Genomic DNA, 15,595 nt, shown 5'->3' on the forward strand with positions numbered 1-15,595 from the left:
TTCAGAAAAGTTATATTTTCAAAGTATTACAGGAAGAAATTCACCTGTAATTGTTAAAGTATTATTATTATTATTATTATTATTATTATTATTATTATTATTATTATTATTAGTTTCTTAGGTATTGTAGTAGCTCAGGAAAATTATCCCAGGAAATCTATTACTAGGTTTGCAGCAATGACAAGTTAATTGTCTTTTGTCTACTCTATGTTTTTACCTACTTTATTTCTTTGGAATTCCAGATTTAGATATATTAAAAAAAAAAAAAACAGGAGGTAATCCTATCCAATCCTATCTTCAAACAGAATAGAAGCCTTTAAACAGAACAATCTTTTGTACAGAAAAGCACTCTGAGCTACCTGTTTCACCGTTTGGCTGTACTCCTCTTGAGATTCAATATCAGGAAGCGGGGTCTGGAAAAAAAACAGAAAATAATCTCTGTTATATTAAAGAAAAGGCGAATAAAGAACTACTGTGTAAAAGAAGGGCACCAGAAGAATCAAGTGTAACAGTTTCTCTTCCCTGGGATGTTCTTAAGACCAGAACTGATTGTTAACTAGTGTTAACTTGTATCACATATAGAGGCCCAAAGGTAAAACATACAAATATCTCCTTACATAACTGGTACCAGGATTCAATGCAAATATACAAGTAAAGGGAAAAAGAAAAAAAAGGAACTAAACAATAGGACAACAACATATAGATAACATAGAAACAATGCAATATAGATAATTCTACTGGATATGATAAACCATTTTTCTTTTAGGCCTCTTGGTTTACACCCTGTCATTCCCAGAACCGTACAAAAGCTAAACAGAAAAAGAAGATCTGCACAAAGTATGTCAGCATACGTGATACTTTGGGTCAAAACCCATGCAGCCAGATGTTAGCTGAGAGTCAACGGGGACAAAATGAAACCTAATACCCACATGATGTTATTTGCTATGGGTTTTTTACAGTTCAGTTTGCCGTCTTTCAGTGCCATTGCAGTTTTGTGAAATCACAGCAGGATCCGCGTTCTGCATCCCTCCATTGAACCTTGGCGTTTTTTTTCCCCTCATATGCTTCGAGAAGGTTGTAAAAATAAAAAATAAAAATGTCATGTCTATATGCATGTTGGTATTTTTGGTGTTTTTTTTTCCATGAATTAAATGATAAAGAACCACATGACTTGTGAAGGGAAAAAATGCAAGGGATGAAAAAAAACAGGAAAAAAAGCCTATAATCATCTACACTAAAATGAGAAAGCACCAGAAAATAATGCAAAAAAAGATGGAAAAACTGCCGGCCAGTTTTTTAAAGGGCTTTTTTTTTTCAGGCCAAAAATTCACAGTGCAAAAGTTGCGAATGAGGGAAGCTTCAAATAATAATATTTCGACATTTTTATATTTAACCTGATGTAGATCTGATATATGTGAAATCTGACTTTAATAGCAGAGTCAGGATATCTAACCCTTACATCGTTTTACTGCAATAATAGTAGCAGATGAGATTACAAGAAAGAACACAGGTAAGTTTTCTTCATTGTCACTACAGGGACATTTTGCAATTTCACCACACACACCGACTTCACCTAAGATGAAATAATACCAGATTCTCCAACAGTAAAGAATAAGGGCAAAAATTTAATAAAAATGGGGCTTGCAGAAATGTATGTGTATGCTGCATGTATAGAACTGATTTCCAGTTGCACGTTTCATGAAATCTTCCACATATATATTCTTTTTATTTCCTTGACAAGGTCACTGATGCGGGTTTTCCTTTTACCAGCTGTCATCTGGATTTGAGTTCTACCTGAATGACTGTGTTTGCAGAACAAACATGTAAACTGCTTCATTGTGGTAGATATCACAAAGCTGTTATAGTCCAATTAATTTCAATTGCATGTAGCTTAAAGCCTCATTACCACGTTCTATTTGTTTTTTATTCTGGTCCTTACATTGTAACATAGAAACATAGATAATTGTCGGCAGAAAAAGACCTCCTGGTCCATCTAGTCTGCTAAAATGTTTGCTTTCATGTCCCCACTCCACTAAAAAATCTTTATGAAATGCATCCATAGTGCATCCCAATCCAAAAAAATATGTACAGTGCTTGTTAATAAAGTTTAACTGGTTTAAAAAAAGATGCCCAACCCCATAAATAGGTCACATGATTACTTTCAGCCTGTAACATTTCTGCCCGTGCGCTATATGTATGTGTATATATATATATAATTATTATTAACCCTTTAAAGAGAACGTCTGAATGCAGACATTTCAATGCTCTACAATTTTTTACGTAAAAATAAAAGGTCAATGGAAAGACCATGAAAAACACTTCATAAAACTGCAAGTGAACCCAGTTGAATTACATTTGTTCTCCCAAGCATGGAAAACACCTAAGTAAGTAGAATTATCCTTCAGTAGTTACTAGTGTTCCTTTTAAATCAATAAAAAGTCTGCCATTGGTGTGCCCTTGTAGCAGTGTAATGCGGCAGTAGTTAATATCTATGTAATGTACCCGTTGCAGCAGATGTTTGGGTTTAGTAAGCGATTAGCTGCTGTAATCAGGCGTGCAGCAGAATAATCAGGAAAGAGCTATACAAACATGTACTCAGGTATCGGAGAACACACCCTGACTGCCTATGATGTAACGCCACAGCTTCTGTCACCTTCATAGGGCATGTACATAACCAGCCATAGCATTACCATGACCATGACAGGTGAAGTGAAGAACATTGATTAGCTGATTATCATGGAACCTGTCACATGGCTGGATATATTAGGTAGCAAGTAAACAGTAAGTTCCTAAAGTTGATGTGGTTGAAACATAAAAACATAAGGATCTGTTGGACAACTGGATCAGAGTGTCTCCAATATGGGAGGTCTTGAGGGATGTTCCTGGGATAGGGTGGGCTCACACTGAGGAATTCTGGCGGATAAATTCCGCTGAATTCCGTCGACTGTACGCGCACATGGCCGCGCACCTTTCCGCCAGCTGATTTCGCATTCCGACGAAAGAATTGACGTGTCAATTCTTTCAGCGGAATGCGGAATCAGCCGGCCCATAGAATGGTGTCTATGGAGCCAGCGGAAAGGCACGCGGCTGTGCGCACGTACAGCCGATGGGATTCTGCGTAATTTATCCGCAAGAATTCCTCAATGTGAACCCACCCATACAATAGCAGTAACTACCAAAAGGGAGCCAACTGGTAAACCAGCAATGAGCTCATTTATGCTTGTGGAGAGCACAGGCTGGCCAGACCCAAGGCTGACCCAAGTCCACTGCCCAAGACACCTACAGCGAACACATGAGCATCACAACGGGAGCATGTAGCATTGAAAGAAGATGGTCTGGTCTGATGAATCATTACATGATGTGAATGGTTTAGGTGGGTAACTGCAAGCTTTCAGAGGAGGTGTGATTCTATAGTTAATGTTCTATTCACTATGTCAGTACAGTAGCACAAAGATTTATACAGTTTCGGACCTCCCAGCATAATAATAAATTCTGATGCTGGGAGCTCTGAGGTCTGGTCTGAAGAATACTACCCATGCATGGACAGTATTTTGCGGACGTGTCAGTGGCCCCTAAATCTAATTGCATATGCGCCCTTAGGACATGGATAAAATTCAGCGATCAAGGGAATCCTCAGCTTCCAGTCCTGCCATCAGCCATCATATCTGCACATCATATCTGCACATCTGCTTTCATGCGGAGAGATGACATTATCCTGCCACCTTCCTTTCCAGGAGCCAGGCCTGTTTATTCCAATGTAGGTTTTTAAGCTGCTCTGTGTACTATAAATTCTTTAAGGAGTTATCCAGCCTTAGGGTATGTTCAAACTGTCAAACTGTGCAAATGTGGCGGAATTCCGCCACAGAATCCGCCGTCTGCCTCAGTGGGACACTGCTTCTCTATGGGAGGGCTTGCGTGCCTCCGCTCTCTGCTCAAAGAATTGACATTCCGCCACATTTGCTCAGTGTGAACATACCCTTAGAAAAACACGGCTTCTTACTTCCTGAAACAGCACAATTCTTGTCCTCAGTTTGGATGTGGTTTTGCAGCTCAGTTTTACTGAGGTGAAGGCAGTGGAACTGTAATACCGCACACAACCTGGGGATAGAGGTGGTGCTGTTTTTGCAAGCTGTTATTGATGTGTACAGGATAAGGTGCAATTTGATGCCTTCTTCTTTGAAATCACTCACTGCTCTGCAGATCTTTGCTGATGCATACACTATGTATGCAATATTAGTAATTTTCACAGGGTTGTGCTCCATTCTATATGCTTCATTGTATTTACACCAGGAAGTGGGCAGTTCTCCTATACAGAAGAAATGCCTGGAAGCTGCAAGGTTTTTTTTTTTTTTTTTTTCAAAATAATATTTTTAGCTCATAGTTATGCAGGGCCTGTGTGGAACAACACAGAACAATAGCAGCCACGTTGTGCGCCCCATAGGGTTGGTATGAAATTGCAATACAACACCTGCCATCACAGCTAGACAACAAAACAAAAGCTTCTGGGACATAGTAAACCTTGACCCCAGCACATGGTTGACTTTTGTCTAACAGAGCTAAGGTTGTGCAGCTGGAAAAATAGCTAATCCCATACTGAAAGAATGGCAGTCAGAGAAATCATTGACATGAAGACTGCCTTCACACTGAAGTCTGCTATCTATCTCCGTGATCTGTGAAAAGCCATCCATTTTGCATCCATTAGCTATGCTAATTCTGCTAATTTTTAGGGTGGTCCTACTCGGTAATTGACAGCTGCCCCCTGTCAGTGTCCAAGGGACTCAAGCCCAGAAAGAGACAAAGTTTAAATAAAAAAATTATTACTTTTACAGACTTTTTTCCCCCACTAAATTATTGTATATATCAATATGTTCAACTCCCCCCTATAACATGATGCCTGTACACTGGTGTATAGGATTCTAGTCATATTCTAAAGATACATATAAACCTCTAAATGTCCTTCATTATATGGATCACCCACTGTATTATCAAGAGTATCATGAATATACATTTTGATAGGATTCATGGGGCCCCATAGCTAGAAATTGTACACCCCTTCCATCGTATTCACTCTCATACTCACCTGCCTGGCACAGTCCCCCAGCATTCCTTTACTCTCCCAGCTCCCTGGCACATGGGTGAGAGCTGTTACAAACTGTAATTTGGGGGGGGGGGGGGCTGCTGTCAGTGGCGTACAATAAAGACAAACCACACTTCAACGAGCCCCCTCACCGCACGAGCCCCGTAGCAGTTGCATCATCTGATCTTGGCCATTCATGTCAAGTATGCCACTTAGCATTCCCCAGCACAATAAGAGCCAAGGGAATAGGTTTGCTGTTATTGCACTGGCACACCTATATGGCTTACACAGTAATATGGACACCGTATGATAATGTGCTCTAAGCAGCTATAAGCACAACAATTTGTCAAGAGTATTTTTGGCATCGTTGTTCATTTCTACCAATCTAAAATATGAATGTTTGGAAAGTAATAAAGCTGCTAAACCTAGTATTCAGTTTACAATTAAAAAAAATAACAACTTTTGTATAAAAGGTAGCATATGAACTAGCATACAGATTCCTATGTCTTGCATTACACCAAAGTCAAAACCAGCCGCCAGGGGACTGTATCCCTACTTGTGGTTAATCATTACTTATTTCATTGTCAGTATTATTCTAAAACTGTACAGTGGCGTCATAGGACAATCTGATCTGTGGCATACTGAATGATACCTATCTCTGGGCATGTTTGCTACTCTCCGGATGGCATGCAATAAATACTGCCAATGTACGTTTTGTTTGGTCAGTCTGGAGTAGTTTTATTATTTGTGATGTAATGGTGGAGCTGCGGTTCAGCTGAGGACAAATTGGTGGGGTCAAGGAGCTGGGATTTTATCCTCAAGAATTCAAATGCTTGAATTCAAACCAAAGACTTTTCTGACAATTGCTGGGACCTCATTATTGAGTAGGTTGCAGGTCCTTTGTTCTGCTGAATCCTTTGTATACAGGATTACAAATGTAAAAAAAAAATTGACTTTACCATGAATCTGGCATCAAGGCCCAAAACACCAATACTTTGTATTCCTCCCGCTTTGCAAAAATATGATAGGCCAATTGGTCTATTAGATTATCTTTGACCTAAAGGCCCCATACACATTAGAAAAAAATTGTCAAAACCCATTTGGAACTATAGCTGTCAGCTCAATCAACTTTCAGCCAACAGACGGCAACTGAATGTACGGTGGGCACATTTCTTACAGCATTGGCATGGTGAGGGTAAACATCCGGCCTACTCCCGCTCTTACTGGGCAGCTTCATTTCTAATGCTTTGCACGTGCTGAAAACAATAGTTTGGAGCTTGATAAATATGGTGTTCAGCCTAACACCATTCTCTTCAATATGTTCTGCATTGGAAAATATGTCAGTGCTATTTACTGTCAATAACATGCAAAAAAATGGGAAAATGCAGATTTTATTATTTATAGCAGGTGATCTATACCCTTAAGAAGTTGTAATGATTTCATACAGTCCAGCTGTGTTTTCAGTACTCACAGTATATTCCAGCTTCTGGACAGTCCTTAGGATTTCTCATTAAAGGTGTTACTCCTAGCTAGCCAATAGAGCCAGAATATTATACTGGGAATAGCAGCCAGGAATGTGAAATAAACAGCTTTAAAGAATTGGAAATATGCAGCAATCATTACAAAATCACCAAAGGCTTGGTGAGCTATTCCACTGGACGGACATATCTATATGTGCAGTGCTTACATTACTGTTACACTGGCACTCCTACAATTCCTGAAATAAATCTTCAGATCGACCTCGCACCATGCACAAGACTTTTTTTTTTTTTTTTTTACTTTGTTAAAGAAAACATTCTGTAAAGCATTATGCTTCACAACTGGATGATGTTTTGGAAGTCTAATGGTGACCATATTTCTTCAATAACTGCTGGATGAAGGCCTGTTTGGCCAATATCTATTCCCCCGATTCCCCCACTGACGAGAATTTATGTGTTTCAATGGCAAGAGACCTCTGGCAGTGGGGTAGGTCCAAAAGAATTCAACATGCCCCCATGTTTCCCCATACATCATCTATCAGGAGAGAGTCAGGAGGCCCTTAAACAAATACAGCTGGCCATGATCACAAGAAAGCTGTGTGCTTAGCAAGTCCAGGCCCCTTTTAACACATACACACTCTCCCAGGTGTGTGGGTGAAAGCCACAGCCAGAAACCAATGGAAACCTCTTATTTCCCAAAGAACAAAAAGAATGGGCACTTAAAATCCAACTTACCCACTTTCCCACCTTGGGGATAGTTTCTATAACTGAGTTTGCCAGAAACATATGTAATGTTTACAACAGCTTTATATTATCAGCAGAACCTGCTGAATTTGACTTTGCGGGCCTCATACTGCAGTACTGAGGGATTCAGTTGATACCATGTCTTGTTCTGATTTCAGTGATTTTAGTGCTGTCCTTCTATCCATTCAGATCAGCAAATACATAGAGGACCACATGTGAATCCCTATAGATTCCACTATCCAAACCAGGCAGATCGAAAACATTGCTTCCGATCCCATGTTCCTTGCAAGGTCTGCACGATAATAGGATGATGAAAATTACATGACGGAAATCATAACAGAATATATGATCAGACCTGGAAGTAGTGCAGCCTCGGATTTTCATCCTGTGACTTCAAGCATTTATACTCGCAACGTGGAAGATGAGATATTAAAAAAAAAAAAAAAAAAGATTCTAACCTGTTCAAAAAAATTCATAAGATTGTTTATCTGGAAGACCTAATTTAAGGTTGTTCTGTCCTGTAATTACAAGGAATATTGATGACATTTGCCTATTTTTGCAAAAATTTAGTCTTTATCATTTATTGGATAATCATGGATAGAACGGCACTGGCACGGGGGAAGCCGGTGGCGCGGTCCTTTTTTTTAACCGTGGTACGAGAGTATAGTACCATTCTATTCCCAGGCTGGGGCTGAAGCACTTGAGGCGGGCTGCCTGCCCCCAGTGGGAGGAAACCCCCACCCCTCTATGACGCGGCTCCATTAGAAACAAAGGAACCACATCATAGAGGGGCGGGGGGGTTCTCCCACTGGGGGCGGGCCGGCCCACCTCCAGTGCTTTAGCCCCAGCTGGTACCCGGGCCATGCGCTTACCCGCAACGGCACTGTTCTATCCATGTGAAAATTTCAAAGCAAATGTACTGCTGGTACATTTGCTTTAATTATTACTAAGGCTATGTTCACACATAGTATTTCCGTCAGCCTTTTGGTCAGTCTTTTTCCAACACCAGAAGTGTTCCACTCCTGGTTTTGGTTGATAAAAAGTAACCAAAGACTGACAGAAATACTATGTGTGAACATACCTTAAAGGGGTTGTTTGGGATTTTTCAATAAACTAGCATTGCATTGACCTCTGTGGATGTTGCATATTCTACATACACCTCTATTTTTTATTTAGAGCGCTTACTGTGTTCTCAGGCTCAGTCACATGACCACCCTGCCTGTGTTTTCTTTGCTTCCTGTGAAATTCTGTTCCCTTCTGTTTCCTGTTCCTGCCAGTGAGGGAACAGTGAGTCATCAGATGGGCGGGGTTATACAGCCACATTTCTTTAGCCCCACCCCTAACATCTAACTGACATCTGAGCCCAGAAGAAACTGCAGCAGTAAGGACAGCATGACAGGCTACAATCTCTGTACAGCACTGCAGCATAGGTTGGAGCTATAAACAGTAAATATAGGAACTATGGGGGTGATTTATCAAAACTTATGCAGAGGAACAGGGAAGCAGTTACCCATAGCAACCAGTCAGATTCTAGATTTCAGTTTCCAAGGCCTTTTTTAAAAATGAAAGAAGTAATCTGATTGGTCGCTATGGGTAACTGCTCCCCTGCACAGGCTTTGCTAAATCTTCCCCTATATTGTTACTATTGGAGTGTAAGGATGTACAGTGTTAGGGCAGAGCTGCTGCTGTGTGTAATGTGGAGAGGAGAGATGCTACTTCATCTCATGTCAGTCACCATGTCATCTATCAAGCTATTGCTGAGGTAAACATGTAACAGAATGCTGCCTCATTGAGACCCCGCCCACCAGTGGGATGGCTACTGTAGTGTATATGTAATCCAGGACTACAACTCCTATCATGTACATGTGGGCTGGGGTTTGTAGTCCTACAACAGATAAAAGTGTGAAAAAACTAATTTATTTGATAACATAAGTAATTGGCAGCCACTGAGCCACCATGCTGCTCAAAGGACACTTGTAGTAATACAGACATTACCTGCCTATAGAGTGGGCGGAGCTAGATTCAGAGAGGAGGGGGTGGAGCTACACCTGCTGCTGACCTCTGTGACCTGGAAGTTCTTTATGTAAACAAACACAAATCCAAAAAGCAGCAACAGAGGAGGAGGCCCAGGGACACAGAGGCGAAAAAAGGTTAGAGAAAAACACTCAGGGAAAGGGACACATTACAAATTATTCACATTTCCAATAAGAAAAAAATGTTGGGCAACCTCTTTAAGCATTATTTGCATTATCATGTTCTCAAACTTTAATTTTTTCTTTTAATACTCTTTTAATAAGTCTTTAATTTGAACCATTACTATAGTCACGCTCATCAGGTGCCAGTGACACCCATAAAAATATCCTCACTTATGTCCTAAGTACAAATGTTTTGTTCTGTAGAACAGAGTGTCTCGGGACTCTCCAAGGATGTACAAATATAAAACTGGAGAAGGTTAGAGAAATCTAATGTGATAACAGTTGAGCTGGCCATTAAATTATAGGTTATATCTGTGGTGCCAAAATGGTTAGGTTCAATCACTGGGAAACTCGTGAAAGCATTTATCAAATGGGCTTTAAAAGTTTTCTTGGTTGGGCTGAGATATTGATAACTGTGATGATATTATTAATTCTCATGGACAATTATCAATCACTAGATCCAAAGAGTTATACTTTTTATCTAGAATCTGCAGACATAACAATAACAAATGCTTGTAATGCATTTTTCTCGCAAGTGACTTTAAGAGCATTCCAGGAGTAAAGGGATCATTGTTATGCGGTGTTATTTGCCCTCAAACATCACACTGAACAAGTCCGTGTTGAGTCTTGTTCAAAATGTCATCCAATGATGATATGTCCGAAACAATCCAGCAAGTGTGCTTTCCAAATGTGGTGGCCAAATGTTTTGAGATGGATCCTGGTAATGGACAGTCCACTCATACTGATCTGAGATTGATCAGAGAGAATAGCAAGGGGTGAGTACTTTCTTCAAGTTGCTGGGGCCTATGCTGTTTATGGCAGGATAATTGAATAATCTGGATGTACCTTAGATATGTCTTTTTTCAGCCTTACGTACTATGTTACTATGTTATTAAATAAATCCAAATTTCAAGACTCATCACTTTTTTTTCCCTTTTGTATAGCCAAATGAGGACATTATAAGTTACAAGCTAAATACAGAACCTGTAGCCCCAGCTGCCGCTCATGAATATCCTGGACTCCTTATCCTACAGCGTTCCCTACTTAAGCAAGTGAGTTCTCACAAACTACTCACATAACACATTACTATGCTATGCCACCCCCAGCAAGGGCAGAATGACTGAAGTGATAGGTTCCCTTTAATGAACATGATCCCTTTTAACATACACTGTGTTCCTGTCACTTACTATCTAGTATTGTAATAATGTTGAGGGTAACACAGTAAAAAATGTACTATACTGAGAGTTTCCTTTCGCCATACAATAGCAATGCACCCCTCCTTTCCTCCTCTCACATTGCACAGGGTTTCCTGGCCTATTCTGATCCAGAAATCCTGAATTACAGGACACATCCGGCAGGAGTTTGGCCTTTCTCCAGGCCTCACCGCTCTGGTCCCGAGTGGATTTGGCAACAGTCTGCTGTCACTATGGATACACACAGTGTACTTTAAGGCACCCCGCCTTGTCCTTCGTTCTAAGGGAATATTTACAAAGCTTTTCCCATTATATATCATTTCAGGCTCTGACGTTTTCTATTAACCATTTGTCCAGAAGATTCTCGGCTCTTTGCCATAATATATGTTCTAATAGATTTGATGGCAGGGGGTTCCGAATACATCCATTTATGCTGTATCCTGCCTATTGGAACAGAATTCATCTGCTTTCTAACTAGAGGAGCCAAAAAGTTCATCAACCTAATAGCTCAACGGTGTATAATGTGTGCCAGTCAGAAAACAATAGGCAGTTCAGCAGGTTATTCTGCCCTGTGTGGGCCAATTGAAGCTTGTATATTTTGTAGATGGAAACTAGAATAGCCGCAGAATATATATGCACCAGATGAGCCCACTTGACTCCAGCAATATAGTGGTTTGGAATACGAATGAGAGACCTTCAATATTTGTCATTGGGCATTGAGCTTTGTCCTAATTCCTTTTAACTTTGGCTATACAAATTAAACTATTTTAATACATCTTGCTCATCATATTAAAGATTATTTTAAGTTTAGAAAAATATAGCTGCTTTCTTCCAGTTTTTTGAACGCAAAGTTGCATTACTATATACAACACGTGAACAGGAGCAGTGCTGTTTTGGAAGAAGTCAGCCATGTTTTCTAACCTTTTACAACCACTTTAGATATTGAGCAATGTCTAGTCATGGGTATCAAGAGCAAAGTACAGGCCTGGTATAAGACACTTCGTAACAGCGGTAAACGGTCAGGCAAATGATTGAACAACTTAATGGGAACTTCACCAGCAAACTAGAATTGGGCATCTGTATTATTCTCTATGTATGTGAAATAACTCAACTCTTTCCACTATACACTTCAAGGCTGGGTTAACACTACGTATATTTTAGTCAGTATTGTGGTCCTCATATTGCAACCAAAACCAGGAGTGGATTGAAAACACAGAAAGGCTCTGTTCACACAATGTTGAAATTGAGTGGATGGCCGTCATTTAATGGCAAATATTTGCTGTTATTTTAAAACAACAGCTGTTATATTGAAATAATGGCAGTTATTTACCGTTATATGGCGGCCATCCACTCAATTTCACCATTGTGTGATCAGATCCTTTCTGTGTTTTTAATCCACTCCTGGTTTTGGTTGCAATATGAGGACCACAATACTGACTGAAATATACGTAGTGTGAACCCAGCCCAAAGAAGGAGAGGGTTCATTAATTTCCTGTTGTTTATATAACACTAACATACTCTATCACTGTACAGAGATTGCCATTGCTCACATTAAGTCCCTATTACACAGGGCGACTAGAGGAGCAAACGAGCGCTGTTAACACTTGTTTGCTCCTCGTTCCCCGCTCGCTGTTGGCGCTATTACATGCGGCGACAGCGAGCAGGTGAGTACAGAGGAGGCCGGAGGGAGCTGCGGGGGGGCTGCCTGGGTGATCGTTAGATTGTCCGGGCAGCCCATATTCCACGGAGCGATGGCAGCAGATCACTGCTAACACAGTTGTTTGTCCTTCAACATGTTGAAAGATAAACGACTGCAACGATCAGCCGACATCGTTCATGACGGCTGATTGTTGCCTTCTATTACACAGAATGATTATCGGCCGTAACAGCCCATATCGGGGGAATACGGATTATAATCGTTACGTGTAATAGGGCCTTAAGCTCCTGGGGATTATCCATGCTTTTTATCTGGAATCTTGCAAATGGTGGTCCCTGAGTGCCTTGTGTGAATTGGTTATTAGTGCACTTGCATGACTACTGCTCCATTCACCTTCAATGGGACTAATGGGGGAAAAAAAAGAGTATAGCACTCAGCTAACACTGTCAGACCCACAGACAGGCAATGGAGGGCTGGTAGTAACAAAGGCATACTACCATTTACATAAGACACACAGGGACTGCAGTTCTCTTGATCGTTGGGCGTCCACATGGCGAGACCCCAGCATGAAAGCTGTTAGTGGGCCAATGCTGCAACAATGTCAATAAGCAGTCTGCCACTGTGCCCACAATACACAATGAATGGCACCTAAGACAGATAGCTTCATACATTGTGTAGTAGCCCAGCTCCCATTAAAGCAGGGGTGGGGAACCTTTTCCATGTCGAGGGCCGGTCGGGCATTAATAAAATCATTCGAGGGCCGCATACCGTGCGCGGCAGTTAGTAGCGGGGGTTTGCAGCACCCAGGACAAGGCATAGTATTGTTCCCCTAGTGCCCCTGCTATTGTAGTTAACCCCCAGTGATGCCCCTTGTAGTCTAGTTAACCCCCAAGTCATGTTCCTGGTAGCCTAGTTATCCCCCCCCCCCCCATCAGTCATGTCCCTGGTAGCCTAGTTGTCCCCCCCCCATCAGTCATGTCCCTGGTAGCCTAGTTGTCCCCCCCATCAGTCATGTCCCTGGTAGCCTAGTTGTCCCCCCCCCATCAGTCATGTCCCTGGTAGCCTAGTTATTCCCCCCCCATCAGTCATGTCCCTGGTGGCCTAGTTGTCCCCCCCCATCAGTCATGTCTCTGGTAGCCTAGTTATTCCCCCCCCCCCCCATCAGGCATGTCCCTGGTAGCCTAGTTAACCCCCATCAGGCATGTCCCTGGTAGCCTAGTTGTCCCCCCCCCCCATCAGTTATGTCCCTGGTAGCCTAGTTATTCCCCCCCCCCATCAGTCATGTCTCTGGTAGCCTAGTTATCCCCCCCCCCAATCAGTTATGTCCCTGGTAGCCTAGTTATTCCCCCCCCCCATCAGTCATGTCTCTGGTAGCCTAGTTATTCCCCCCCCCCCCATCAGGCATGTCCCTGGTAGCCTAGTTGTCCCCCCCATCAGTCATGTCCCTGGTAGCCTAGTTGTCCCCCCCCCCATCAGTCATGTCCCTGGTAGCCTAGTTGTCCCCCCCCCATCAGTCATGTCCCTGGTAGCCTAGTTGTCCCCCCCCATCAGTCATGTCCCTGGTAGCCTAGTTGTCCCCCCCCATCAGTCATGTCCCTGGTAGCCTAGTTGTCCCCCCCCCATCAGTCATGTCCCTGGTAGCCTAGTTGTCCCCCCCATCAGTCATGTCCCTGGGATCCTAGTTAACCCCCAAATAAAAAAATAAACATCCCACTCACCTTACCTCCGCTCCCACGCAGTCCAGGTCCTCTTCTCTCCCAGGTCCTCTGTGCCGGTCTTCTCCTGCAGGCGGCGCGCGATGAAATGACGTCATCGCGCGCGGCCCGCAAGAGACTAAAGACACGCGCCGCTCTGCTGGGGAAGAAGCCGGCACAGACAGCATCCTCCGGTGTCCGCCAGCTGTCACAGACACCGGAGGATGCAGTGTATGCCGGCTTCTTCCCCAGCAGAGCGGCGAGCATCACAGGGGAGCTGCGGGCCGCGGGCCGCATCGGGAGGTCTCAGGGGCCGGATGCGGCCCGTGGGCCGGAGGTTCCCCACCCCTGCATTAAAGTATATGTAGGTAATCTAAATTAGTTGGAAAGCACCCCCCATTGGCCCTGGAGATCAGTGGGTATAATTTTAGCCCCTTATCTGACCCTGCTACGGTGTGAGACATGTATAAGCTGGCCTTTCTCCCCATGGGCCGGACACCAGTGCAGGCAGTGGGGTCCTTTTTGGAATTCCTACTGACCACCATAATGACACTTCTATTTTTTTAAGCTAAATAACTACACTAGTGTTGAAAACATCTTTACAAGCATGGGCTGTACAATGAGGAAGGAACTTTGGCTCAATCAACACATAATACGGCTGGATGGCATATGTTCCCACAAGGTTCTGATATTGATAGTCCTGGTTCCTAGCCAAGATTATGTCATTGAATTATAATCTGTGGCCTATGCGAGGGTTTGAGCTCTGTTCCTGTAGTTTATGACACCTAAACCGCTTAAAATACACTCACACTTCCTACTGTGGTAAAAATAGATCTAACATTTTATTGTGCAGACGCTCACAATGGAACGGCTGATACCTCTGTGTAGTTTTATATACATAATGCTTATATTTTTAGCCTATAAAAGCCATTTAGGAAGTGCCAATCGAATGCTTGGGGCTGTAACCTCATCATTATTCTAGCATGACAGCTTAATGCCCAGCAAATCCACTTCCTACTGTTTCAACAACAAACAATTATGGGTTTACATAAAGGTTTTACATGAGGCCTTGCACAGCCCCTTCATGTGAAATACTAGTACAGTTTAGTCACGCAGTTATGTGAGATGGAAAGCTTCCTATATCTGTCAGTAACACTAAATACAAGAAATGCATAAAGAATTTGGGGGAAATTTATTGAGGATTTTGCGCCTATTTTTAGGTAAATAATTGGATTTTTCACCCATTTTTGGTCTATTATGAACCAGTATATTTGACGAGTGAATATTTTTTAGATGCAACTTTTTTTAAATTTGCCTGTTTTGAGGATTCACCCAAAAAATCACATAATCCGGGATTAGCGCTCAATTTGTCATTTGCGACTTTTTAAAAAGTCACACAAACTAGTGCAGGTTTACCTCTGGTCAATACCAGGTGAAAATATGCTAGCGCAATTTTTGAATTTTTACAGCTTTTTACTTAGACACATTCACTATGGCAGTGTTACCTTTTAATAAATCAGTCACAAGATATTGGAACAAAATATACACCAATCCTCA

At 42.1% G+C, this 15,595-nt stretch overlaps 1 protein-coding gene and 1 long non-coding RNA gene across 4 annotated transcripts in view; one reads left to right on the forward strand and one right to left on the reverse strand.

Moving 5' to 3' along the window:
* RAPGEF3 (Rap guanine nucleotide exchange factor 3) overlaps positions 1–15,595 on the reverse strand; it is a 65,356-nt gene that overhangs the window by 32,326 nt on the left and 17,435 nt on the right. For both annotated transcript variants that reach the window (XM_069970260.1, XM_069970259.1), the window contains one exon: positions 360–413. In XM_069970260.1, coding sequence (XP_069826361.1) covers positions 360–413 — 54 coding nt within the window. The remainder of the gene's footprint in view (positions 1–359; positions 414–15,595) is intronic.
* The window catches only part of LOC138792621 (uncharacterized), a 42,929-nt gene continuing 35,977 nt past the window's right edge, over positions 8,644–15,595 (forward strand). Inside the window, exons 1-2 of one of the 2 annotated variants that reach the window (XR_011363165.1) lie at positions 8,644–8,729; positions 10,439–10,546. This is a non-coding gene — a long non-coding RNA (uncharacterized lncRNA). Of the gene's footprint in view, positions 8,730–8,912; positions 9,062–10,438; positions 10,547–15,595 lie in introns of those variants that run through there. The other variant, XR_011363164.1, reaches the window with a different exon arrangement.

Source organism: Dendropsophus ebraccatus, chromosome 5 (assembly GCF_027789765.1).
Source record: "Dendropsophus ebraccatus isolate aDenEbr1 chromosome 5, aDenEbr1.pat, whole genome shotgun sequence".
Classification (NCBI taxonomy): Eukaryota; Metazoa; Chordata; class Amphibia; order Anura; family Hylidae; genus Dendropsophus; species Dendropsophus ebraccatus.